Source organism: Myodes glareolus, chromosome 18 (genome assembly GCF_982192425.1).
Source record: "Myodes glareolus chromosome 18, mMyoGla1.1, whole genome shotgun sequence".
Taxonomy (NCBI): Eukaryota; Metazoa; Chordata; class Mammalia; order Rodentia; family Cricetidae; genus Myodes; species Myodes glareolus.
In genome coordinates, this window is record NC_142043.1 from 44,429,579 (window position 1) to 44,456,584 (window position 27,006).

At 39.2% G+C, this 27,006-nt stretch overlaps 2 protein-coding genes and 1 pseudogene across 2 annotated transcripts; 2 read left to right on the plus strand and 1 right to left on the minus strand.

Annotated features, from left to right (window-relative positions):
- Window positions 1-264: 264 nt before the first annotated feature.
- LOC148119142 (uncharacterized) lies at window positions 265-10,394 on the plus strand. The gene is made up of 7 exons (XM_087898120.1): window positions 265-397; window positions 6,493-6,619; window positions 6,818-6,878; window positions 8,109-8,417; window position 8,503; window positions 8,587-8,806; window positions 8,975-10,394. The coding sequence occupies exons 1-7, from the start codon at window positions 347-349 to the stop codon at window positions 9,328-9,330; spliced, it is 1,125 nt and encodes a 374-aa protein (XP_087754246.1). The 5' UTR covers window positions 265-346; the 3' UTR covers window positions 9,331-10,394.
- Window positions 10,395-19,336: 8,942 nt separating this feature from the next.
- On the minus strand, window positions 19,337-22,658 carry LOC148119143 (transcription initiation factor TFIID subunit 10 pseudogene; annotated as a pseudogene).
- Window positions 22,659-24,081: 1,423 nt separating this feature from the next.
- LOC125411553 (zinc finger protein 431-like) lies at window positions 24,082-24,971 on the plus strand. Its single transcript, XM_087897810.1, has 3 exons — window positions 24,082-24,096; window positions 24,566-24,692; window positions 24,907-24,971. Exons 1-3 carry the CDS (start codon window positions 24,082-24,084, stop codon window positions 24,969-24,971), a joined length of 207 nt encoding a protein of 68 aa, XP_087753936.1.
- Window positions 24,972-27,006: the final 2,035 nt, after the last annotated feature.

Here is a 27,006-nt window from a genome sequence, read left to right on the forward strand (position 1 = left end):
TCTGATTAGCCTCCTTCGGCATATTATAAAAGAGAACCTATTGGTTCACATTAACAAGAGATTTGCTGTTGAATTTGGTAAAAATTTCCAGCAAATAAGGTATATTTCTGTGCTTAGAAGGGAAGCTATAACTGGCTATCATGGTGTTGTATCCACTCAGCTCACTACGTCCTGTCACTCAGCCATCACGAACCAATTGAAGGCTTCAGTCAACCCGCCAGTCAGACGGGCGTGTTCTTCCGGTTTCCAGGCTGGTTTCCTCTCTTGAGGAAATTGGAAGTTGCCCTGGTCTGTAGCCTCTTGGACTCCCTTTAGGTAGAGCGTGGTTGAGCTGTGCAGCCAGGCCATGGTGAGCTATGCGCATCTGTCATCAAACAAAGAATCCTGGCAGGCCATGGTAAGCAAGGGGCCACTATCACCAAACTGTGTGGAGCCTGCTGAGTCATTAGAACCACCCACGTGATGGGTCTGCCTTTTTCTGGGTGGGAGGTAGTGGGCACTTGCTGAGTTTGGCGTGTTTCTGCTGTCCCTGCATGATTCGCCCATGATCCTTATCATTTCCTGGGCTGAGACAACAGCCTCCGAAAAATGTAACTCTTCAGGCTGCATCTGTGAAGAGAATTTGGAGGGGGATCATATTTGGAAATGCCCTTCTTGCTGATGTTTCTGTAAAATCTTTGTGTCTGTGAGTGCTTGCATTGTCACTATGGAGGGTAGATTTGCCAAACTCTGAGAAGTGTGGTGTCTCTAGTATCTTCCAGATGTTCTGCACTTGTAAATTGTAACATTTAGTTTAGGACCCAACTGGAATTTATTTTGTGGAGCTTTTAAATGATAGCTTCTGTGTAGAGTAGTGTTCCACTGCTAAACCTATGCTGAAGAATAGAATTGGTGGTGATAGTGAAAGACGTGGATAAATCCCAATCCCCCTAGCAGGAAAAAATAGAGCCAAAAATCTAAGCAGGGAGGGAAGAATCAGAAATCTAGGATTAGCCGGTTCAGTGTTTCAGGAACTAGCTGAAGATAAAGTTAGATTGTAATCTTGAATAATCTTGAGAAACAGGGAGTTTCCCCACCTTGTGATTATCATTGGTATTTTGGGGATACTGTGTTTCAGGAACTAGCTGATTATAATCTTGAATAACCTTGAGGAACAGGGAGTTGCCCCCTTGTGGTTGTCACTGGACATCCCTACCCCTTTGGGATTACTGGGCTGTGGTTTCTTCCCTTACAAACCCCTTCTCCCAGCTACTCGGGGTCGAACTTTTCCCCTGTGTGGGTTATGAGTCTCGGCCCCAGTGCACTGGTTTCCTTCTTGTAGTCTTGTCATTAAACCTCATGTGATTGCAGCAAGGACGGTCTCTCGTGAGTTACTAGGGGGGGTCACATCATTTTGAGGCTTGAGTGAGAGTCTCCCCACACCGGGGGTCTTTCAATAGTACTGATGGTATAAGCAATTGCCAAATCTTAAAGAGACATTAAGTCTTTATTTTTTTTCTTGTCTTTATTTTGGTGGTTTATTAGTTTCCTCCAATTTTTAGTGTTTTTCTGTATTTCTTTGAATGATTTATTGATTTCCTACAATTCTGTCTTCTTGAATTTGAGGGATTTATTTATTTCCTTTAAAGGAACTCTGTCATCTTGATATAGTTGGTCTTAGTGCCTTTTTCTTATACTTCAGCCCTGTCAGGATTTAAGGAGCAGCCAAGATAGGACAGCTGGGCTCTGCAGGTGACATCCTTCCCTTGCTGTTATGGATTATGCTCCTAGGCTGGTGTCTAGGAATAAGGGTTTGAGATGATTAAGTCTAGGTGCTGATTTCTAGGTTAGTCCTGGTTGGATAGGAGTTGTTGTTTCTGTTTGTTCTCAGGAAGTTCAGAGTGTGTTGTCAGTGAGTAGTGCCTTTTTCTGGCCTTGGCTGTTCAGAAGAGAATCCTTGCTGGTGTTGGAAGCTAGAGGAAGGGGAAGCCAGTGGGAGATTATCCTAGGTATTTACAGGAGGCCTGGAGAGTGGGGAGGGGGAGGGGAAGCTGTCTCTGGTGCTCTAGACCAGTGTTAGTGGCAACTGTGAAAATTGGGTCTGAGGTAACAGATAATGTGGTCCATCTGCAGATAGCCTGCCTGGTTTTCTGGCAGGTGTGCCAAGTAGTTGAGCCAGGAGCTGGGGGTGTCTGAATCAGTTGTGGTGGGGAGACAGAAATGAGGCAAGAAGGGAAGGGCAGGTGGGAAGGTACTGTGGAGTCCATGGAGACATAGACAGGGAAGAGGAAGCTGTAGGTGTTGATCTGTTGCGGTCCTATGACAACCCTGAGTTTTGCGTCTTGGGTTACAGATAATGAGGAAAGTCTGCAAGCAGCCTACCTGGTCACATACCAAAAATCTTTTAATACTGATGCACCAGGTTCCCAGGGAGCATTTACTTATTATTTTCTTTATTTAGGTTTCTGTTTTTGTTAATGAGTGAAAGTCTTTTAGTTTATTGGATAAAAAGTACTATGTCGGCTTCACATGCCACTTAGCAACTTATCTTGGGGTTGACCTGACTATGGAAACCAGCACCAAATCTGGAGGCTTACATCTTCCTGTTTCTCCAGATCTGGGAGATCTGACACCATCTTTTCTGGTGTGTCTACCATGGAGAACAAGTTGTTTTGGTTATATAATACAAACCATACAATGCCTATTTAAAATTCTGTCATCTTGCCTGTGTTTTGAATTGGTTTTCTTTTTCTCACTCTGATGCAAACATCTGATCATCGCTTATAGGAAACAAATAGTTTCTAAGTAATCCTAACAGACGTCCTTTTCCTTATCATAAAGGAAGGAGACACTTTTAGCAGTGAGAAGTATTTTCTGCCATTAGGGAACACCTAAAGATATCCAGAAAATCTATTTAGTTTTGGTGGGAAAAGTTCTCCTTCTCCAACCCATGTTGTATTATGAGAAAAGGACAGAACTGCAGGGACCAGGGTGATTTCTTTGATTTTTATTTTGTTAGAATCTTGTAGTTCTTGTTTAAGGGACCATGGAAAATTAGCAGGTCTCTCTTTGTGTCTTCTTTTATGATTTGTTGCTTTTATATTGTATGGTTTTATTGTACTCTAACTATATTGTTGTTTCTCTGGAAAATGATGGATCTTCACTTTTTTATTCCTTCCATTTTTTTCTTCCTCACCTGGACTCACTCTCAGAGGATCTGCAGGTTACTCAGGTGGAAGCAGTTTTTACACAATGAGAATGTCCAGCAAATTACCTTCCTATCAGGCATGTTGGTGCACCACCTGTTTGGAGACCAACTCCTAATCCCTCACAGAACTGATGGACTGGGATGAGTGTGTGAAGTTTCTGCCATGATGAAACTCTGACACCTGTTTCAAACAAGTGGCCCCAGATAGCCTGAACCAATGTATACAATATCAACACATTACCTAAAGAGTTTAACAATAAAGTTTGTTTTCTCAAATTACTGGTAATGGTTACCACAATTTCCAGCTTGTTCCCTTAACCTATTCTCCTTCTGTCTGCCAACATTCCCAATGGTAAACATTACCTACTTGATTCATAGTTTCACTATTAAATCATAAAGAGTCCAGCAAACCACCACAGAGTTTTCTAACTAGGCTCACTTTCAGTTAGAGCATTGTGCCCAGTTGGCAGCATTGGTGGTTCCAGCATCATGAAAAGCGAGAGAGAATTTTGCAAGTATTGGTCAATGTTCACCTCTAGTGAAATCAGTTCATTCTACATCTGTGTTATTCTGTCTCCTGTGGGAAATATACCAGGTTATTCCATCATCCTGTAAGCAGCATAACTTCCAAGCTTATTCTTCACAGTTGGCATTGCTATCCCTTGTTCTCATGTCCCCTTCCTCTCAGCTTCCTACAGTATTGGCACAGCTATTTGAAATGGGGATGCTATGGCTTTCTATGGTTCTGATTCTTTTTTAACTCTTCGCCTCTTTCCATTAACACCTGATATCATAAATTTATTTGTATTTTTCCTAGAGTCTTTTGACTAAAATCATTCTCTGCAAAGCAGTTATTCAGATTTGTAATAACATGAACTTCAGTGTCACTTTTCCAGTTAGTCACAAAAGGCCATGTAAAGATACCTTGCTATTCTCGAGAATCCTGAATTCATGGTCAGACTCGAAACATCAAAGCCTTTAGGAGCTGAGTCAGGACCACTGTACATTTTTAACAACATCCTCTTAGTTCTCACTCAGGAGAGTCATCAGAGGAAAGCTTTCCCTATGTAAAATCCATTTCATCCATACTCTAAGAAAATAAAACTTTAGGCAGCCAACAATAATTTGTATAAGGGAAGCCGGAAGAGCACGTAGCACATAGGATCCTGGGATAATGTCCAGAATTATGCAACAAACTGTCCATCCACCTTGCCAAAATAGAGTTAAATTCTCCATGGCTTTGCCATAAGTTGAACTTGTTCATGCTATTCTCAGACTTTGTCTGCCAAAGAAGTCACATGACCCTTTGACGAGATCCTTGAATTTTTGTTCTTTCAGAGACATTCAGTGGGAAAGAATATTACTTTTCTGCGTTTTTGTTTGTTTGTTTGGTTGGTTGGTTGGGGTTTTTTTTTTTATTTTTTTTTTCCAAGACAGGTTTTTCTCTTTTTTGCTTGTAGTCTCTCTCCTGAAACTAGCTCATTGGGCCAAACTGGCCATGAACTCACAAAGACCATCCTTCCCCTATCTTCCACACCCTGGGCTTAAAGACACATGTCCCCAGGGCCTAGCCAATATTCTGTTCTTGAGAAGAGGTGTGCCTCTCTTCAGTTCTTTTCACGTTTATGTGTGCCAGTTGTTACTATCATCAATGTTTGCATTTTTGCTCTTCAAGTTATTAATGTGGTGAGCACATTTATTTTTTTAAACCATCTCTTATGTTATTGTCTTTGTGTCCTTCTTAACTTGAATTGCCAACATACCAGGGCCTACAGTCATCATTGTAGCATGAATTCTAATTGATATTAATGATAAAAATTCAACAACAGCTATCTGGTTGTAAAACTAAAGGACCAGAGAAGCAGAAGAGCCAGCCACTAGAGAGATTTTTATCTCTACCAGTGTCAGATCGGAGGGGTGATCCTGTCCTCAGACTGCCTCCTCAGACTTACTGCCTCAGACTGCATCCAGCTCTTGTCTCCTCCCTCCTTATATTCCTGTCTTTATGCAGTCATATCACCGCTCTCTTCACTTCCCTAGTGCTTGGATTAAAGGCATGTAATCCCAGGGACTAGAATCTCCCTTTTGTGAGCTCTCTTTTTCTATTTTTTTTAATATTTATTTATTTATTATGTATGCAATATTCTGTCTGTGTGTATACCTGCAGGCCAGAAGAGGGCACCAGACCTCATTACAGATGGTTGTGAGCCACCATGTGGTTGCTGGGAATTAAACTCAGAACCTTTGGAAGAGCAATCAATGCTCTTAACCTCTGAGCCATCTCTCCAGCCCCAGCTCTCTTTTTCTTTATGGCAGGATCAGGGTGGCATTGAACTTACAGAGATCCATCTCTCTTCTGCGTTCTGAGATTAAAGTATCTGCTGCCAGTGCCTGACCACATGTATCTTAGATCTGCATTCTGAATACCAGGCAAGTTTTATTTGTTAAAACAAAAAATATCACGACACATCCGAGGAAACATTAATTGAGGCTGTACTACTATTGCAGTGTTTTGCAGAGGAATTTAGCACTAGACAGTTGCAGAGGGCAGTCATGGTGAACTTAGGTGGGAAATTTCAAGGTGTTAAGCACCACTGAAGAGGAGGCTCTTGCTCAGCATTGGATGACTAGGAAGGACTCCATCCAGCTAAGCCTTCACTCTATGCTAGGAAGAGACAAAGTGATTCTGATCTCAAGTAAGCAACTTCACACTGAATCTGCTGTAACTCAGTTTCAAGTGTGGCAGGGTATATTACAACATAGATTGAAAATTAGGTTGAATCTTTGTGGTTTTATCATTTCTGCATACAAAAAAGATACAAAATTTAAAGTCATGGATTCTTGGTCTGTGATTGCCTTTCAGTATCGTTACAGGCATCTGTATTTGCCAAAAATATACATTTAGATCTTGTCTCCCCTGAGAAAAATCATTCTAACAAATAAAAGATCGATATACCTGCCTCTGCCTTCTAAGTGCTGGAATTAAATGCATGAGTCAATGTGCCCAGCATGCATATTATTTTTTGTTGTTAGTTTTTATTAGTAATAGGACATACAGTTTCTCTAATATTTGCCTAGTTCTGCCTTTCTCTTGCAAGGCATATTTCACTCGAAATTTGTAGAAATAACAGGGGTGAACCTCCTATTCAATTTCCTTCTGTAGTGATGCGGTGATAGCATTATGATGTCCCAGTCATAAAATAAGTCTGAGAAGCATCAGAATTAGGTGATTGTACTGTCAAAGAAATACATTTGCAATATTGTCGGTATCACACCTTTTGTTTTCACATTATGGGAAATTTTAGAATGCAGTGACCTATGATGATGTGCATGTGAAATTCACCCCGGAGGAGTGGGCTTTGCTAGACCCTTCCCAGAAGAAACTCTACAAGGATGTGATGCTGGAGACCTTCAGGAACCTCGCTGATATTGGTAAGATGGTCAAAATTACTTCATGTTATAAAATGAGGGAACTAGTGTTTCCTGATTATTGGTGGTCATCTGTAATTTTGATTGATAAAGAGGAAGAGGGTGGTGAATAAATAATATATGGTGCTAAGGTTCATTAAAAATAATAACTTAAATTTTGCACAATTTCCAATAATATATACTTTCTGCTATTATTTTTAGGCTACATTTGGGAAGGGCATGATATTGAAGAGTATTCTCACAGTTCGAGAAGACGTGGAAGGTAATTTACATATGCAATATTATATAAATATGCATTTGAAAAAATTTTAATGTGACTTGGAAGTTTTAAAGGGAAGCAACAATATAAAAAATACAACTTAAATTGTATTGATGATTATTAAATTTTCCAAAAGCCATGCACTTCAATGTCAGGTAGGAAGTTTGTGTTTGCAAGCCATTAGGAAAGAAAACAAGGAGGCAGTGCCTTATCACCATTTGAATCACAGTTGAGTAAGAACTATGCGGTAGAACTGCCAATCTGTATAGTTTCATACCATTCATATTGCAATAGGTGTACGCTATGAACAGGTGATAAGTATCTGTCCAAAGCCTTCTACTAAGAAGGAGTCCATTGGAAAGCTATTGTGACTTATATACTGATGACGAGTTTGCTAAGTTTACTGAGCTGGGTAGATAGAGTCAAGGGACAGTATTTTTAGAGAAATTGTAATCCCTTTACCACGTGTCTATGAGGAACAGAGAGTCAAGCTATGTAAAACCTTTTATTTGTTATTCTCCCTTTAATCAATATATCATATGTCGGTCTGGATAGAAACCATATGAGCATAGGCATATGGAAAGAATTTATACTGTCTCTCTCAGAAAATTAGAAGATATGTAGTAGTCTTTGCTTAGACTACACTTGATGATTGTGATTCAAGCTTTTAAGTAATCGATTTTCCAGCTTCACTGGGAATGCATCAACAAACTGACACTTTAGAAAAGCCTTACGAGTACTAGGGATTTGTAAACACTTCTGTTTGTCATGAGGGTAGTAGGACTCACACTCTTGAAAAATATATGAATATAATAAGTGTGTTAATGCTCTGAATCTTTCCAGTGCGCTTCACATATGTGAAAAATAACCCTTAATAAAAGTTAGAACATGAGTTCAAACAAATTGATTAAACCTTAACTTCTGAATTTTTTTTTTTAAATTTTAAAGCTAAGAGGCTAAGAGCACTGAATGTTCTCCCTGAGGTCCTGAGTTCAATTCCCAGCAACCACATGGTGGCTCATAGCAAACTGTAAAAAGGCCTGGTCCACTCTTCTGGCACAGAAGTATACAGGCAGGAGGAACATTGTATGCATAATAAAATTAAACCGAAACTGTAAAATTAATTTATACCAATGTAAAGATTTACCAGTGTAATGAATGTGGTAAAACTTTTACTTGTGCCAATTAACCTTCTGAATATAGTTAATGCATTTATTCCTTTACACATTGCAGTCCTCTTGAATGGCATGAGAGAATTCACATGGAAAAGAAGCCCTGTGAAGCTATTCAAGATGATGAATCCATTGCATATCACAGTCGACTGCGACTATATAAAAGAACGCATACTGGAGAGAAGCCCTACAAATGTACTCAGTGTGCTAAAGCTTTTACATCTCCCAGTGGTCTTCAAGTGCATAAAAGAACACATACAGGAGAGAAACCTTACAAATGCAAGCAGTGTGATAAAGCTTTTGCATATCCTAGTTATGTTAAAATTCATGCAAGAACACACACTGGAGAGAAACCCTACAAATGTCATCAGTGTGCTAAAGCTTTTATGTCTTCCAGTCATCTTCAAATGCATAAAAGAACACATACTGGAGAGAAACCCTATAAATGCAATCAGTGTGGAAAAGCTTTTATATCTTCCACTCTTCTTCAAAGGCATAAAAGAACACATACTGGAGAGAAACCCTACAAATGTAATCAGTGTGGTAAAGCTTTTACATGTCCCAGTCATCTTCAAATGCATAAAAGAACACATACAGGAGAAAAACCTTACAAATGCCAGCAGTGTGATAAAGCTTTTGCATATCCTAGTGATGTTAAAATTCATGCAAGAACACACACTGGAGAGAAACCCTACAAATGTCATCAGTGTGCTAAAGCTTTTATGTCTTCCAGTAATCTTCAAATGCATAAAAGAACACATACTGGAGAGAAATCATATAAATGCAATCAGTGTGGTAAAGCTTTTATATCTTCCACTCTTCTTCAGAGGCATAAAAGAACACATACTGGAGAGAAACCTTACAAATGTAATCAGTGTGGTAAAGACTTTATATATTCCTGTAATCTTCAGACACATCAAAGAAAACATACTGCAGAGAAACCTTACAAATGCCAGCAGTGTGATAAAGCTTTTGCATATCCTAGTTATGTTAAAATTCATGCAAGAACACACACTGGAGAGAAACCCTACAAATGTCATCAGTGTGCTAAAGCTTTTATGTCTTCTAGTAATCTTCAAGTGCATAAAAGAACACATACTGGAGAGAAACCCTATAAATGCAATCAGTGTGGAAAAGCTTTTATATCTTCCACTCTTCTTCAAAGGCATAAAAGAACACATACTGGAGAGAAACCTTACAAATGTAATCAGTGTGGTAAAGACTTTACATATTCCTGTAATCTTCAGACACATCAAAGAAAACATACTCGAGAGAAACCTTAAAATGTAATCAATGTGATAGAGCTTTTGCATATCATCAGAATGGTCGAAATCATGAAAGAACACATACTGTAGAGGAACCCTTATGAAGGTAATCAGTGTGGTAAAGTCTTTATATCAGAATCTTCTCCAGATACATAAAAGAACACATATGGGGGGAGAAAATTATCAGTGCAATCAATGTGATAAAGCCTTTACACATCACAGTAGTCTTCTAAGGCATAAAAAAACACGTAGCAGAGAGAAACCCTATGAATGAAATCAGTGTGGTAACACCCTTGCAATTCATAGTTGCTACATCCACGGCTGTCTCGCCAGTGTAGCAGAAATGCTGACTGGATGGGCAAATATTGCCGGAAGGATCAGGATCCGCGCTTCTCGGAGTTGAGTCCTGGGCTGTCCCTTGGCAACCAGTTGTGGTGTAATGCTACCTGAGTTGCCATTTGTACTGACTCGACCTGACTGTACTTGGTGCTATATGTCTGTCTTTTCCCCTTGTCTGTGTGTTCTTTGTGATCCTTGCATATTGCTGACAGATCAGACTATTCCAGGCAGTTGTGAATACAAACAAGACTGCTGAGGACATTTTTGAGTTTTGCACCCCTATTCATTAAAGCCTTTAAAGAAATAGCCAGTTCTGGAAATAGGGAAGTCATCGTTAAAATAATTCCTTAATGATGTGGAGCAGAAGGAGTTGCTCTTATCAGGAGAAACCTTAGAAGCCTTCTGCAGGAAAACAGCTGCAGCAACACTAGATGTTTGCCTGAGAATTGCGTGCAGGAGGCCTATGCAGCCTTCATTATGGCCAGAACAAACCTAGGCTAATTACAACATCTGACCCTGAGAGTCAGGGAGGGAAGAAAGTTGAGATTTATGGTATGAAACCAGATTCAGACAAGTTTGAGATCATGTCTAAAATTTCCTAGCAGAAAGTTTTCCCAGGAAGATAGTGGCCTTCTCCTCTCACACCCCAAGATATTCTGAGCACAAGGTCACTTAGCCCTGCCAGCCGCCTGGTACAGACTGGGCGAAAGTCCTTGTGCCCAAGTCAAAGCATTTTCAAAGATTCTTTTTGTAAACTAGTCTATGCTTTTTTTTTACGATCTGATGATGTATGCCTTTGCCAAGTTCTTTGTTTGTAATAATATAAAAACCTCACACTGAATAAGTAAAACACAGCAGCATTTTCAAAATACATTGAGAGTGGTCTGTCTGTCAAATTCCTCCGCCGTATCCTGAAATCTTCCGTCCTTCGCCCTGATTCCCTCACGGTCTGAGTGGCTCCCCTGAGCCGGTCCGTAGCACATAGTAATCTTCAAAAATATAAAGGAACAGATACAGGAAAGAAACCCTATGAATGTGACTAAGTTGAAAAGTTTGCATGTATCAGAAATCTTCAAATTCATGAGAAAATGTACTATACAGACACTTTACTAATATAGTCAGTGTGGGATTTTTTATTTCATGGTAGTTTTTCCTACAAGAATAAGTTTTTAGTGCAAAATTGGTCATAGCCATTTCATATTAAAATTCTCTGTGAGGAAGTGTAAAGCAAATACTGAAAAGATTCTAACTATAAAGAATTGGGCAACTTCTTCAGAAAGGATACATTATTAAATTACACAAGAGTGTTGATTTTGCCGAAGAAATGCTTCCAGTATCAGCAATTTGTTAGTAGATTATAGTGTCCTTTACTTTGTTTGTACCTGCAAACTCATATGAAGGAAATTCCTACAAATTTAAATAACAATGGAACCCTTTTAGATTTCACACTGCTCCTCCATTACACATCATCTAATCTAATTGAAACACTTCCGCATGTGAATTTATGTCTTTACTATTGTTGTGATATCACATGTTTTAATGACAGTAATGTGAAAATACTTAAAATTAGAGAATCTAAGAAACAGTAAATACCTCATATGCATATTCAGTGCAAGATTTGCTTTAGTTGCTACATAATGAAATAGGATAATCAGCAATCAAATGTATATCTTGTGACATAGATTGATATATATATATATTACTTAATTGTTCTATTTTCTTTTCCTGTCTCCTGACTTTTCCATTTGTCACTTCATCATTAATTACTGACTTATAAGGAGACTGTGAAGCCAATAATATAATAGCAATGGGATTTATTTAAAGAAAATTTTTGTATGTGTCTATAATGGGATTCTGAGCTTTTAGGCCATGGCAGATGTCTAGAGACTAGAAGACAACTTTTTGGAATCTTCTTTTGGTCATCTTCATACGGTGACCATGGAGAGGCTCCAGTGTGCACACCACAGACATTTCACACTGAGCCATCTCACTGATGCTCAAACAAGATGAGTTGAATATTACATCAGTAAAATATTATCTTCTTTTCAAATTGTAAATGTATTATTGTTTAAGAATAGAGGAAAAGAGGAAAATTTGAGTAATAAATCCTGTTATGATTTGTTGCCTGCCCTGTCAGTACTCTGTTGCTTTGAAGAGACCACATTTCCCTCTGTCTGCCTTTCCTCTGAAGAGGCAGCTCTTGGTCTCACCCTCCTTTTATCTCTCTTCTCTTCACAGTCTCTGACTCCCTTTCTTCTCTCTGTCTGTCTCTGTTTCTCTCTTTCCCTCCCTCCTATCATCTCCATACCCTCCTGCTAAATAAAACTTCATACTCTAAAAAGTCTTTCTGCATGGTGTATTCTATTTTTGCTGCGGTCCCCCACCAGCAGTGGATCCTAAAAAGGCCCCTTATGCCATAAATCTTTCAAATCTTATTTACAAATGAAAATGTTATGCTATAATCTTGTTTATTTTGATTGTGTTAGTTTATTGTAAGGACTGAATGCTTGTTCATAACATATTCCCAGAATATAAGTGAATGCCAGAGAATAGTCTCAGTGGGTAAAATTTAGTTGTTGGTAAGCCGAATGACCAGAGTTCTATCTCTGGGAGATCCATATTTGTCAGACCAATTTTTCTCTTATTTCTGTACTTGTTCTGTGTTGTATGCACAATCACACATCAGAGCAAAACAAGTAGCCCAGATATTGAAAGTATATGAAATGAGTTGCAAATACAAATTATTATTATAGAATTTCAAAAATTATTATCATTAATCAAATCATTGATTATTACTTTTTACGTCTTATTTTACCCCATATTCTTTAGCTTATAGATACATCAATTAAAGAGTCACAAATGGATCTTTTGCATACCTGTCCTTACTGGGCTTGGTAGACAGTTGATGGATGAGCTCTCTGACTTTGAGACTTACTTGGTCCACAAAGTGAGTTCCAGCTCTGCCCTGGATAAGTAGTGAGGTCCTGTCTCAATAAACTTCTGAACAACAACAAAAAAAATCTCAAATTATGGAACATTCTCTAGTATAATCTTACTGGACTCTGGTTTCAACTAAAACATGTTATCTTTACTCACATTGAGAGAATTGTGTTAACCCTGACAATAAGAATCCATGTGCAGAGTCCATTAAGAGAGGCAGGGAAAGCCATTAAATCCTCCCACAACCATCTAGTGGGGCTTTCATCACCTTCAACAGATAGGAGACAGAAGAATAATGGGTATCTTTATCTTCTGCAGTAAAATGACATATTTGGGGACTCAGTAGTATTGTTTCTCTTTGGGAGTTAAGTTTGGGTGATTGCTCCCACATCACGTGGCTAAGAACTGTGTCCTGGAGAACAGATGCATTTTTCTGGGCCTGTAGGGCATCATATATGCACGTGGTGAAAATACAAATGTGTGTGTAGTTCCATATTCTAAAATGGGTTTTCTATATGTATCTGTTATTTTTAGAAAAAGAATTAAAATTAATTAAGGTGAATAATTTTGCCAGTGTAGATACCAAGTACATTCCAATTGTCCAGTGTGAATAGTCCTCCCTGGAGCTGCAGTATCAGGAGATATGGCACCAGTAAGCATTCGGTCTGAAGTGCAAGAAGGGTTCTGTCCACTAAGAGTTGTTGTGTTGTGGAGGACCCAAAATATGAGCATATTCCACCTTAAGATCAGAGAGCTTGAGCTTATTCAAATTTGTTAACAAGTATGGCCACACACACTGACCTAGAGGGTGGTTACTTGGTGTTTGGAACATTAAGATGTCCCGTAGAAGTAGATCCACTCCATCTTCCCCAAAAGTCTGAGAAAACAGGCATATTTCTGCTGCTCCTTTTGAAATAGAAGATTTGATCAAGATAGTGGTGCCTTCAGGATATTGGTTTAAGGTGCCTAACAACTGCCTAAACAACAAAATACTTTACTCAAGAAATAATGACTTTGCGTCTCGAGCAATGGAGTAAATAACTCTTCTGTTTACCCTTTGAATCATGTTAAAGCTTTCTTTTGCCTTCTCACCCAATGTATTGGGGTATAAACGTGTATGGAAGGATGAATGTAGGCAAACTCAGAATTCAGCATTCAGTATTCACTGCATTGCCCTCCTGTTGCTATCCTGTGTCTCTGTGAATCTTTCGTATTTCTATTCCTCCTACCTAGTATTTCTAATCCTCACAAAAATACCCTGGAATGTGCCAGCCAGTCATAGCTAGGGTCGTGGCAGAAGGCACCCAAAAGTGGTGACTCCAAACAGTCTCTACAGCTTGAGAGTCCAGTTTGGGGGTCCTGGAATGTGAAAGTTCATCTCTTGTATTCCAAGTCCTCAGCATCTGTCCCAAGGGAATGGTGTCTCTTTATGGGTTTTTCTTTGGGCGGGGGCGGGGGGGGTTGTCTGGGGAAGGACAGAAAGATCCAAAGTAGCCATTGCCTAAGGTGATTGTTCATCTGCCTCTTCCCCACTTATATCCTAACTGCATAGTCACAGTGGCAAAATGGAAGGTGGTTGGAGGCCATGGGATCTGAGATGCCCTAGCTTACAAGGTGATAAACAGACCTGAGATTGATCCTCCATACCATCTCCCTGTGTTTGGTTGAGGGTCTGACAGTGTGAAGGCATCATTGGTTCTGGACTCAATGGGTCAGACATCTGCTCCCTAATCTCTGCATTCTGGAGGCGCACAGGTGTTCCACTTATCCATTCAAATGTGCTTAAGCTTCCTCGTTCGTCTTTGGTTTTACCCTGCCCAGTGTCCTCGACATTTCCTCAAATTCAGTAAGCTTTCAGGCTAATAGAGAACAAGCAGACAGTGTAAGTAGGATGGAAGAGTAGAGGTTACCTGGTTTCCAGTCTATAGCTAGAACCCAGACTGTTTGTTGAAGTTTCTGAGATTCTCCTGTCTCAGACACTGGACTTCCAGGATTTTATACACATGGGCCTCTGAGCCAGGCTAGAAGAATATATTTCTTGGCAAAATTAAACATTCCTTCATCTTGTAAGTTTACAAGGAACTGAGAAAGATAATGGTGTCAAAAACATAGTCAAAAACAGTATAAAATGGTTATTTTTTAAATACCAACCTAAGTACATGGTTATGGAAAAGCTTGATATATTGGTGGTTTATATCCTCAGGATTTAAAGTCCTTCTGCTTCATAATTTTCTCCATTGGTTTCTTCTAAGGTGCTGTCCTTTTAACTGAGTTTGGTATTGGTAGGAGAAACACATTACAATAATATATAGTTCTTTGTTTGCAACAAAGCCCAAAACTCGCATGTGCCATACTGATTTTTAAACACAGGCCTTTCCCTGGTAGAGAGAACGCCATTGATAGGAGACGGTAGGACTCTGTCCCATATAAAATGTTGTCAGCAGAGCCCAAGAAACAGCACCCATGTCAGCTTCTGACTTACCCAGCACTGAACTAAAAGCCAGGCACTGGGAAGAATCTGCCCATCTGTTTGATTCATTTCCTGGAGTTCTTGATTGCCTAGTGAGGTCTGAATGACAAGAGTTTCCTTGTGCACAGGGTGAATTAAAGATAAACATACACTATGGACACGGGCCCGAAATAATCACAGTCCCTCTTGGTTCCCTGAGCCTCACAAAATATCCAGCTGACCATGTTCACATTAAAAGAGTTTGAAATCCTGAAATTCCAAAGACACAACCTTCTGAAAAAATTGGGAGCTTGGGGACAATAGGAAACCTTGTGAAGCCATGATTTTTCCCTTCAAAATGAGGTTCATTCCCAAAACACCTCAGCACAGTGACCCCTTGTTCCGTTCCCCACACTGTTGAGACTTTGGAGAGACAGCATTTGAATCCAAGATTCAGGGCTGTTTAGTTACTTTATCTAATTAATGGTTTGGAATGTCAGGTATTTCCCCTTGAATGCTAATCTTTCCTGGGTCAGGCCACCTGTTCCTGACTACTATTTTGTCAGATTTTACCTGCCCTTTTTCTGATTTTGATATGCATATTATTATTGTCCTTGCTTATTGAAATTACCAGGCATAGTGAGAAGAAAACACAGAACATGCAACAACCTACTTTGGAGTTTATTAGAGGGGGTGTGTACAGGCCTGGGGAATTTGTGTGCAGAGAGAGAGAGAGAAAGATGGCGCATCCAGCTTTTTAAGGATGCCTATCGCTTATATACAATACTTTGATTCTTGTTACTTGTTCTGTGTTGTGTGTATGTGCATGCACATGTGTGTGTAGAAAAAATATTGTGATAGCCAGAGATAGCTAAACAAACTTTTGTTTGACATACATTTCAGCCTGTCCTCGAAATACTTGCCAATCTTAATAAAATAAATGATTTGTAAATCTCATCTTTTATATGCCTAAAACAACTTGCTGAGACTTACATTATTTGCAAAAGCTTTCCAATCTTTTCATTTCTAGATCTTCCAGTCATTATTAACTTCATATATTTAAGTCCTTCTTTCCTAAAGACATTTCCATATGTTCATTCCTCCAAAATGGTATCTTATGCACTGCTTTCTTTTTCTAATCCCTCCTCTATGATGGAACATCCAACAGTCAGCAACCCTGCTGGTGGATTTCCTTTGTAAGCAGGCAGAGGTGATCATAGGAAGGTGCCGCTTGTTTGTCTTAAGATAGAGCTGAGCAACAACAATTAAGTAATTGAAGGCTAAATACAAGTTGCATGTAAGATAATGCAATTGATGAATATTTCCTAGGTACATTGTGTCAAACTAAACCTTAGCAAAAACACAAAGCAGTCTTCATGTAATACATACCATCCCTACTATCACTGTTCTTTTTGATGTTAATGGCTGTATGTAGGTAATACAAAGAAACAGCAAATATTCAACAAAATATCATCAAATTGATGTGTAGGGTGCCCTATACAACAAATCTTAGAAATCCCTTTTAAAACTATGATAGTCTTCCTTATTATAGATACATCTTTACACAGAGTGTCTCTCTAACCTCTCCATTAATAAGCATCCCATTGGCTGGTTTTTTTATATCGCAGAAATGTGACCAATAACAGTATACAGAAAATGAATATTACATCCTAGCATCCTAGCATCCTAATCTCACTCAGGAATTCCTAGCATACTACTTACCTTTGGGGTCTTTTAGAGGCCGTCCTCCCTCAGCTAAATGCTACCATGTGTAGCTTAATATGTTGTAAGCACTGGTAAATCCTTCATGTCACCAATTCTGCTCTTGTATAGAACAGTTTAGTAGTGTAGTGCTACCCAGTATGTGAGATGCCATTACCCAAACTCTACAAATAATTTTGAAATGGATTTTACACCTAAATCTCAAATGTAAAATGCAGAACTTCCAGATAATACTTGAGAAAATAGGTCTTTCAGATTTGGTGACCTGCCTATGCCTTGGGGGCGTTTCTCTCATTATGATGTACAGAGAAAGAAAGAGTATCATTCTCTGAAATCACGAATATGTCTATGGAGGGAGCCTTTGTGAAAGGGTTGCTTCAGATTCTCAGAACCCAACACTTTGCTGACAAGAGGCTGTTAACCCAGCTTTAATCAATCAGCCATTAGCTACACTCCCCCAAAAAAGGATTAAACACCTCTGTTGGAGGTGGCCAATCAGAGCCTCCAACGGACCCCAGTAAGATGGGAGTGTTCTTCCGGGTCCAGACTTCTGTGCTGGTCTGAGGAAGTTGGAAGTTCCCCGTATGCTGCACCTTGGGCTCCACATTGGAAGAGCATAGTTGAACTGTGCAGCCAGGCCATTGTGTCCAAACTCGGTGGTGCAGCTGGCTAAGCCATGGGAGCAGATGTGGTGGGTCGTCCCTTGTTTGGGAGGGAGCTAATGGGCAGATGCTGAGTTTGGTGCATTCAGCATGGCTCACTTGTGGTCCTTATTATTCCCTGGGCCAGGGCAGCCACCTCTGAATAATTAAAATCTTCAGGCTGCAAGTGTGAAGAACATTGGGAGTGTGATCATATTTAGAAATGTCCTTTTTTGCCGATATTACTATAACTTGTGGGTGCCTGTCAGTTCTTGTATTTTCGCTATGAAAGGTAGATTTGCCACACTCGGAGAACTCTGGTCTCTCCAGCATCTTCCAGATTATAAGATTTAACATTTAGGTTTAGAATCCTTCTGGTGTTAATTTTGTGAAGCTTGTAAATGATACCTCCTGTGTAGAGTAGCATTCCACTGCTAAACTGATATAGAAGAGTACAATTGGTAGTAATAGTATTGATGGTATAGGGATTTACCAAAGGATAAAGAAACAAAATCTCAGGAAGTAGAAGGGAGGACTGCCTCCCAAACACCCCAAAGGTAAGTAGTATGCAACCATGCCTGTTAGAGATTAGTAATATAAAATGTAAATATTTGTTAACCCAGCTTTAATCAATCAGCCATTAGCTACACTCCCACCAAAAAGGATTAAACACTGATTTGCTCTGGGCCAAAACTTTCTCTACCTTACCCCAAAGATAAAGACTCTAACATGCTGCTTAAGGGTCCATCACAGGGACACAACTAATATTAAATTCCAATATGTCATATAGGTGTAATAATTCTTGAATATCTGCAGGTAAAACATTTTTTTAAAGCATTCTCAATTTTGACACAAGGTCTTCAATGTTGATTGGAATGGATTTGAATCCTATCAGTAGCACCACAGGGCATTGCCCCAGACTAACTACCCTAACATTTTGGATTACACCTTTGTAGCCCAACAGAGTTCTAAAGTTATCAGTTTGAATCACATAATGTACTGTCCACTGCAGGAAGATGAAAAGGATTTGTATGTAGAGCATGGCTCTCTTCAGGACAGAAGAGGAGGAACAGTGTCGTGTGTGTACTGCAGGGGGAAACAGATTAGGCAATAGATAGATAGATCACAGATTAAAGTTTAAGGCAGCGAACTGCACAGCCAGCTCTCCACCAAAAAGAAGGACCTGATGGAGCACACTGAGTGACTGTGTGATTTCCCCGCATGTATTAATTGCTTTCACATGAAAAAAGTCAGACACAATTGCTGGGTTTAGAATTTTGGGAGGAGAGCTTTAACCACTGAGTATACATTTTCCCTTGCAGATATGTGTAATCCCAGATGACACAGTAAAGTCAGCTAAGAGGTTTTAGACATAGATCATGGTCTGTCATTCTTTGTCAATTTACAGCACTCAGCAGCTAACATTTTACATGGGACAAAGTCATACAGTATCTTACGAATGGCATTCTGTCTACATGGGAAGTGCCCACTCCTTTCAAAGTCAGTTTAGCTAAGTGTTTTTCAAATTATTTTTATCTCTTTAACAAGTCAGTTATTGATATCATTTTCTAAATTTCATTTTAAATGTTTTATTGCTCAAATTTCTATGGTTTCTATTTTCTAAACATTTCATGATCATTAAGAATTTCATTCCATTTTTTCTTAAGTGCCATTTATCTATGTATTTATATATTTATATTATTTTAGAGCAGCGATTTTCACATTACTGTTGATGTTTCTAGGGGGTTAAAGAACCTTTGTCAGGGGTCACCTACGTCCTTCAGAAAACACAGATGTTTACTATACAATTCACAACAGTAACAAAATTAACAAGTAGCAATGGAGGTAATCTTTTTTTGTCATAATAAAGTTTATATGAAAACAGGCGGTTGTGGAGACAGAGGAAAAGACAAATACTTCTGGGTTAGGTGGCTCAGGTGAAGTCGTGAGGTTTCTTCACACTGATGCCATATTCACTGGGGGCGGGGGGCATGTCCCCCATGGTTAGGGTGTTCTTGCCTTCCTTGCTATTGCTCTGGGAGCTGCCAGAGGCGACGCCCTTTGTTTTGCAGTGTTGTGGGGGCATCATTAGCAATATTTAGATGAATGTCTGGGCAGCTGATGAGATGAGCCAGATTATGCCTGGGTCTGAAGCTTCAAAGCCAGCATGGTTCAGGTAATAACCAGCCACTGCATCTGGGATCATAGGGGTGTAATCCTCCAGCTGCATCGAGAAGTCCACCAGAGGCCTGCTGGCCTATGGCTTCCCTTCCTCTTTAGCCACAGTTAGCAGGGAGTACACCCCTTTGGATATTGCCCCTTCAGGATGAGCCACGCTGCCCTCTGCCACCAAGGCAGGCCTCTGCTAGCTCCCATCTCTGTGTGGCTATGAGACCCTTACCGGTGCTGGTCCGGGCCCCCTGCCTTTCCCTAGGGGCTGGCCTTGCTCTCCTCAGCTGTGCTGGTGGGCATCATGGCGGGATCCGACCCGGAGGCGCCGCATCGGCAACAGAGGCCTCACAAGGCCTGCGCCGAATTGGGGTCCATGCCGGGGCTGCTGCAGCTTATGGGGCTGGTGGGAGAGGCTGCGAGCCTCAGTGGAGATAATCTTATAGTTAGGGATCACCACAACAATCGAACTGTATTAAAGGGTCTCAGCATTAGGAAGACTGAAAAATACTGGACTATATCAATGTCCAAAATAGCTAAGGCTTGCCTTCCTGTCTGAAAGTGAGCATTGCTTTGAACACCTGATCCTGACCTTGTAGCCCAGTGGTGCAAACTCAGTCCTACTAATCCATCTCAATGTTTCGTTTCCAGGATTTTTTCAGTTTGTATGTTCTTTATTTCTTCTATTTCCATGTTTAGGTCTTGAACAGTTTGATTTATTTCCTTCAACTATTGATTTTTTTTCTTGTCTTTATTTTTGGAGGGAATTATGTTTCAACCAATCGCTTGTCTTTTTGTAGCATTCTTTGAGCGATTTATTGAGTTTCTACAATTATTTCTGTTTTCCTGAATTAATTTGGGGGATTTATTAATTTTTCTTTAAAGGAGCTCTGTCATCTTGACAAAGTTGGTTTTAATGTCTTTTTTTTATATTTCAGCCTGATGCAATATCAGGAGCCGCTGTGATAGGATAGCTGGGCTCTAGTGATGAAACCCATCCCTGCCTGCTAGGGGTTATGTTCCTGTGCTGGTGTCTAGGAATCTGGATTTGGTGTGATTAAGTCGAGGTGCTGATTTCTGAGTTAGTCCTGGTAGGTTAGGGATTTTATTTCTGTGTTTCTGTTTGTTCTCTGGAATTTCAGGGTGTTTAGGAGGTGAGTAGTGCCTTTTATACTGACCTTGGCTGGTGTGTGCAGTGGAGAATCCTTGCTGGTGTTGGAAGCTAGAAGGGGAAGCCAGTGGGAGTTTACCCTAGGTGTTTACAGGAGGCCCAGAGAATGGGGAAGGGGAGGAGAAGCTGCCTTTGTTGTTCTTGTCCAGCCTAAGAGGCAACTGTGAAAATTGGGTCTGGGGTAGCAGATAATGTGGTCAATCTCTAGAAAGCCTGGCAAGTATTGGCAAGAAGATATGGCAAGTATTTGAGCAGGCAGGTGACTGAACCAGTTATGGCGGGGACACAGGAATGAGGGTAGAAGGGAAGGGCAGGTGAGTATGTGTTGTGAAATCCACAGAGACATTGACAGGGGAGAGGAAGTTGTAGCTGGTGATCTGTTGCAGCCCTAGGGCAACCCTAAGTATTGGGTCTTGGGTTACAGATAGTGGGGAAGGTCTGCAGGCAGCCTACTTGATCACATACCAAAAATCTCAATACTGATGTATCAGGTTCCCAGGCAGCATTTACCTACTTCTTTCTTTATTTAGGTTTGTGTTTTTGTTAATCAGTGAAAGGTGGGGCATGTCACTTAGCAAGTTTTCTTCTTGGGATTGACCTGAATACAAATACTAACACCCTAACCTGGAGACATTTAACTGTCTGTTACTCCAGATCCAGGTGACCTGACACCGTCTTCTGGCATGTCACCTGGACATACATGGAAAACATGTTACTTCTAACATGCACTAACCTAGACAGAGAGCTGGGGATAGACTTGTTTAAACACTATGTGATTTGTGAGGCAATTACAGCAGAACAAGTCACTGTGGTTGTATACTACAAATCATACCATGTTTATGTAACAGTGTTATCTTGCAATTAATTTGAACAGGTTTTCACTTCCTCACTTGTAAAAACAAAATGGTTTCTAAATGATCCTAACAGACATTCTTTTTCTTTTCATATCGGAAGGAGATACTTTTAGTAGTCAAAAATACTTTCTACTTTAAAGAAACACCTGAAGGTATCCAGCAAATCTATCCACTTTTGGTGAAACTTCCATCCTTGCCCATCCCACTTTGTATTCCTGGAGAAAAATAGAACTTGAGTCCAGAGGGTGATTTCCTTCCTTTCCTTTTGTTAGAATCTTATAGTTATTGTTTAAGGGACCATGGAAAATTTGTAGGTCTCTATTTGTGTCTCCTTTTTTCATTGGTGTCATCTATATTGTGTGATTTTATTAGTTATATTCTAATTATTATGTTGTTTGTTTGGAAAATGATGGCCCTTTACTTATTTTTGTCCTCTATCCATTTTGTTCTCTCTCAACCTTCTCAAAAGTTGTTGAGTTATCTACCATTCCACAGTTGAACTCACTCCCAGAGGATCTGCAGATTACTAAGGTAGAATACCATTTTATATAACACACATATATAGTAAAGTACTTTCCTATCACGCATGGTGGGTGCCACCTGTTTCAAACAAGTGGCCGGGGATCACCTGAGCCATTTTTATTGATGCAGTTTCCATAGTTTGCATATACAGTTTCACAATCAATTTTGTGTCGTCAAGTTTCTAATAATGGTTACAATAATTGCCGGTTTGTTCCCTTATTTCATTGTCCTGTCTCCCAACTTTCCCACTGATAGGCATTACTAACTTGAGTCATAGTTTTACTATTCCAAGGATAAAGACTATAGCAAACAACCAAAGAAGTTTTCTAATTAGGCACACCTACAGGTAAGTTTGCCCAGTTGGCAGATTTTGTGGTTCAGTATCATGGAAATGGAAAGAGAGTTTTGCCTCTCGCCGTTAATGTTCACCTCTAGTGAAATCTACATTGTAGAAGGAACTCACCAGCAGAAGCTGAGTCAGTGGATTCTACAATGCTGTACTTTTCTACAGCCTTTGGGGAGTTATCAAGCTTTTCCATTACCCTCCAAGAAGCATAAATTAAAATCTTATTCTCAACAGTTGGCATTGGTGTCCCTAGTTCTCAAGTCCTCTTACTCTCAGCTTCCTACAGAACTGACACAACATTTAGAAATGAGGGCGCTATGGCTTTCTATGATTCTACCTCATTCCCTATCCCTAGGCTGTTCCCACTAACACAGATATCATCTATTTATTAGCATTTCTCCTAGATTCTTGTGCTCAAAAATCATTCTCTCCAAAACAGTTCTTCAGTTTTGTAATGTCATGAACTGCTGGGACTCTCTTCAGGCCTGTCACAAAATGTACTGAGGAATTTCCAGTGAATACTGAAATCACCTGTGTTTAATTTCTATTTGGGTAAAATACCCCAGACCCCAGTAGGCAGAGGCAAGATAAAAAAACTATGTTAACATGATAAAAGGAAATGGGCAAACCAGTTGAATGTGGCAAGAACTAGTCTCAGTTAAACATTCTTCTATTAGAACAGGGCAAGTAGCTTCACTGCCTGGACCAAAACAGTCTGTAAACAAAGCATTCATTGCCTGGGGGGAACCCATTGTTTTCTCCCAAATGGAGTAAGAATTTAGTTGGACCTTTAGTCTTTTTTTTTTTGAGGTAGAAACAGATGTGTTTCTCTATACCTGAAATGTAAATTATGGATATTAACCAAACCTGTTGACAGTAACCTAGAGAGAGCTCAACTCTTCTGATCTAAAACTTGTGGGACCTTTGTTTGAGGTAGAAACAGACAATAACCTTGAATGAACAGAAATCATTCTATTCATCCAACCTTGGTCAGGGTGGAATGGCAACACCTTCAAGCCATCTGAAGCTCTCTGACCTTCAGACAAGGTGGAAATAGCTCACATTTTTGGGCCTCCATTCTCCAGGGTCTTGCCACAAGGAGAATTTGTTCATGCTATTCTTAGACCTTATGCCCTGAGGAAGTCACGTGGCTCCTGGCTTGACACCAAGAGATTGAGTAAAGAAGAATTTTAAAAGAATGGGATGCTTTCTTAGATGAAATATTGAATCTTTTGGATGGTATTACTGAAGACTCATACAGGTGTTTAGTGAAAAAGAAGCTACTGTAGCAGAAATTAATGAAAAGTCTGTTCTCTATAGGAAGTCAACACTTGGTAGTTTCAGAGGGCAGTCCTGTGGTGAAACAAAGGTAGGGAATTTCAAGCTGCTTAGCACCATTGAAGAGAAGGCCCCGGATCTGCATTGAATACCTAGGAAGGACTCATTACTACTAAGTCTTCAATCTATATTAGAAATAGACAGGGTTTTGTATTTCAAGTAAGCAACTTCATACTGAATCTCCTTCAACTCTGTTCCAATAATGGCAGGGTCCATTACAGTGGAGTTCCAAAATTGGGGTGTATGTTGAGGTTGTATTTGTTCTGTACAAAAAGAAGATGCAGAATTGTAAGGTAATGAATTGTTAGTCTGTGATTTCACTTCAATACTGTTCCAGGTATCTGTGTCTGCAAGAAAATACATATTTAGAACTTCTCTCCCCTGAAAAAAGTCTATCTAACAAATAAAGTAGATAATATACCTCTGCTTTCTAAATGTTGAAATTAAAGGCATGAGTCAGCACACCCAGCATGCCTGTTATTGTTTGGTATTAATAAAAGCTCACACAATTTCTCTGAGATTTACTGAAGTTTACTGCATTTCTCTTGCAAGGCATATCCCATTCAAAGGTTGCAGCAATGACAGAGCTGAACCTCCTATTGAGTTTCGTTCTGAAGTGATGTGGTAATGGCATTATGGTGTCCCTATCGGGAAATGAGTTCAAGAAGCACCAGAATCAGATGATTATACTGTCAAAGAAGTATACATTAACAATGTTGTCAGTATCACACCTTTTGTTTTCCACATGTATGGATATTTTAGAATGCAGTGACCTATGATGATGTGCATGTGAATTTCACTCAGGAAGAGTGGGCTTTGCTGGACCCTTCCCAGAAGACTCTCTACAAAGATGTGATGCTTGAGACCTTCATGAATCTCACTGATATTGGTAAAATGGTGAAATTTACTCCACGCTTTAAAATAAGGGGACAAGTCTTTCCCAGTGATTCTGGATGATTGAGGGTCTTCTGGAATTTCGATTGAGAAAGAGGAAGGGTGTGGTGAATAAATTATACATGGTGCTAAGGGCCATTGAATATATTAACTTATATTTTTCTCAGTTTCCAATAATATGTCATATATTTTATGGTTTTATATTTTAGGCTACAATTGGGAAGTTCATGATATTGAAGAGCATTCTCAAAATTCTAGAAGACGTGGAAGGTAATTTACATATATGCATGCTGATATAAATGTGCCTCTGAGGAAAGTTTAATGTTTCCTGGATTTTTGTAAGAAAAACAACAATGTAAATAAACTCAGCTTAAAGTGATTTGATAATTATTAAATTCTCAGTAAGTGATACACCTCAATGGCAGGTAGGAAAGCTGTGATTGCAAGGCATTAAGAGAGAAGACAAGGAAACAAAGGCTCAACAGATATTATCATCTGAATCACAGCTGAAGGAGAACTGTGCTGTAGAACTGCCAATCTGTTTAGTTTCATAGCTCTTATATCACAATAGGCATACACATTAAATAGGTGATAAGTATATGTCCAAAACCTTCTACTAAGCAAATAATACATAGTAAAGCTAGTGTGACTTATATCCTTGTGATGATTCTGTTAAGTTTATTGAGAAGGGCAGATGGACTCAAGGGAGAGATTTTGTGGAGAAACATTAATCACTATACCACATGTCTCTGAGGAACAGAGAGTCAAACTATAAATGCAATGTGGAAACCTTTTATTTGTTATTCTTCCTTTAATAGGTACATCATATGTCCCTCTGAATAGAAACCAAATGAGCATAGAGATATGGAAAGAAGTTATAATATCTCTCTCAGAACAATTAGAAGATACATAGTAATCTCTGACTAGACTTGTTGATTGTGATTCAAGTTTATAAGTAATTGATTTTCCAGCTTCGTTGGGAATACATCAATAAACTAACACTGCAGAAAAGCCTTATGAGTATTAAGGATTTGTAAACACTTCTGTTTGTTATGATTCATTTTGCAATGTAGTGTGACTCACAATCTTGGAATGTTTATGATTATAAAAATAGTCTTAATGCTCTAAGTGTTTTCACTTCTCTTCAAATATGTGAAAAATCTCTTAAACGAAAAAGATGCTCGAATCATGAACCATGAAATAAAAGCTCTTACTATCTACGACATTATCAAAGATGCAAAGCAGCCTTTAATAAAAGGGAAAAATATGTTTAAATGATGTGATAACATCTTAAGGCCTGATTCCTCTTTAAAATTAGACCAAGTCTCAGAGGTTAAGAGCACTGACTGTTCTTCCTGAGGTCCCTAAGGAAAGCTTGTGCTCTCCTCTGGCGTGAAGGTGTCCAAGCAGGAGGAACACTGTATACACAATCAAATTAGATCAAATTGTAAAATTAATTTATACAGATATAAAGATTTACCCATGAAATGAATGTGGTAAAGTTTGACATGTGTCCCTGAACCTTCTGCATATAGATAATGTGTTAATCCCTTTACTTATTACAGTAACTTTGAAAGGCATGAGAGAATTCATATGGAAGAGAAGAGCTGTGAAGATATTCAATGTGATGAAGCCATTGCATGTCACAGTCAACTGCAAATAGATAAAAGAACACATACTGGAGAGAAACCTTACAAATGTAATCAGTGTGGTATAGCTTTTCCATGTAATAATAGTCTTCAAAAGCATAAAAGAACACGTACTGAAGAGAAACCCTATGAATGTAATCAGTGTGGTAATGCTTTTACATGTAATACTAGTCTTCAAGTGCATAAAAGAACACATACAGGAGAGAAACCTTACAAATGTAATCAGTGTGATAAAGTTTTTACATATAACAGTAGTCTTCAAATGCATAAAAGAACACATACAGAAGAGAAACCTTATGAATGTAATCAGTGTGGTAAAGCTTTTACATTTAATAGTGATCTTCAAATGCATAAAAGAACACATACTGGAGAGAAACCCTATGTATGTAATCAGTGTAGTTAAGCCTTTGCACAAAGCAATGTTCTTCAAAGGCATAAAAGAACACACAATGGAAAGAATTCTTAGGAATGAATGAAGTGTGTTAAAGCCTTTGCACATCACAGTAATTGTCAGCCACATATAAGAAAACATACTAGAGAGGAACAATATGAGTATGATCAGTGTTGTAATGCCTTTGTAAGTCACAGTAATCTTCAAAAGCTTAAAAAAATACTGAAGAGAAACCCTCTGAATGTAATCACTGGTAAAACATTTGCATG

Excerpts from the sequence above, each read along its gene's own strand:
- LOC148119142 (XM_087898120.1), top strand. The coding sequence starts at position 347 with ATGGTGAGCTATGCGCATCTGTCATCAAACAAAGAATCCTGGCAGGCC. Across the intron at positions 6,620-6,817 it reads CAGGAACCTCGCTGATATTG|GCTACATTTGGGAAGGGCAT; the intron begins GTAAGATGGTCA and ends TATTATTTTTAG. Across the intron at positions 6,879-8,108 it reads AGTTCGAGAAGACGTGGAAG|TCCTCTTGAATGGCATGAGA; the intron begins GTAATTTACATA and ends TACACATTGCAG.
- LOC125411553 (XM_087897810.1), top strand. Across the intron at positions 24,693-24,906 it reads CATGAATCTCACTGATATTG|GCTACAATTGGGAAGTTCAT; the intron begins GTAAAATGGTGA and ends TTTATATTTTAG.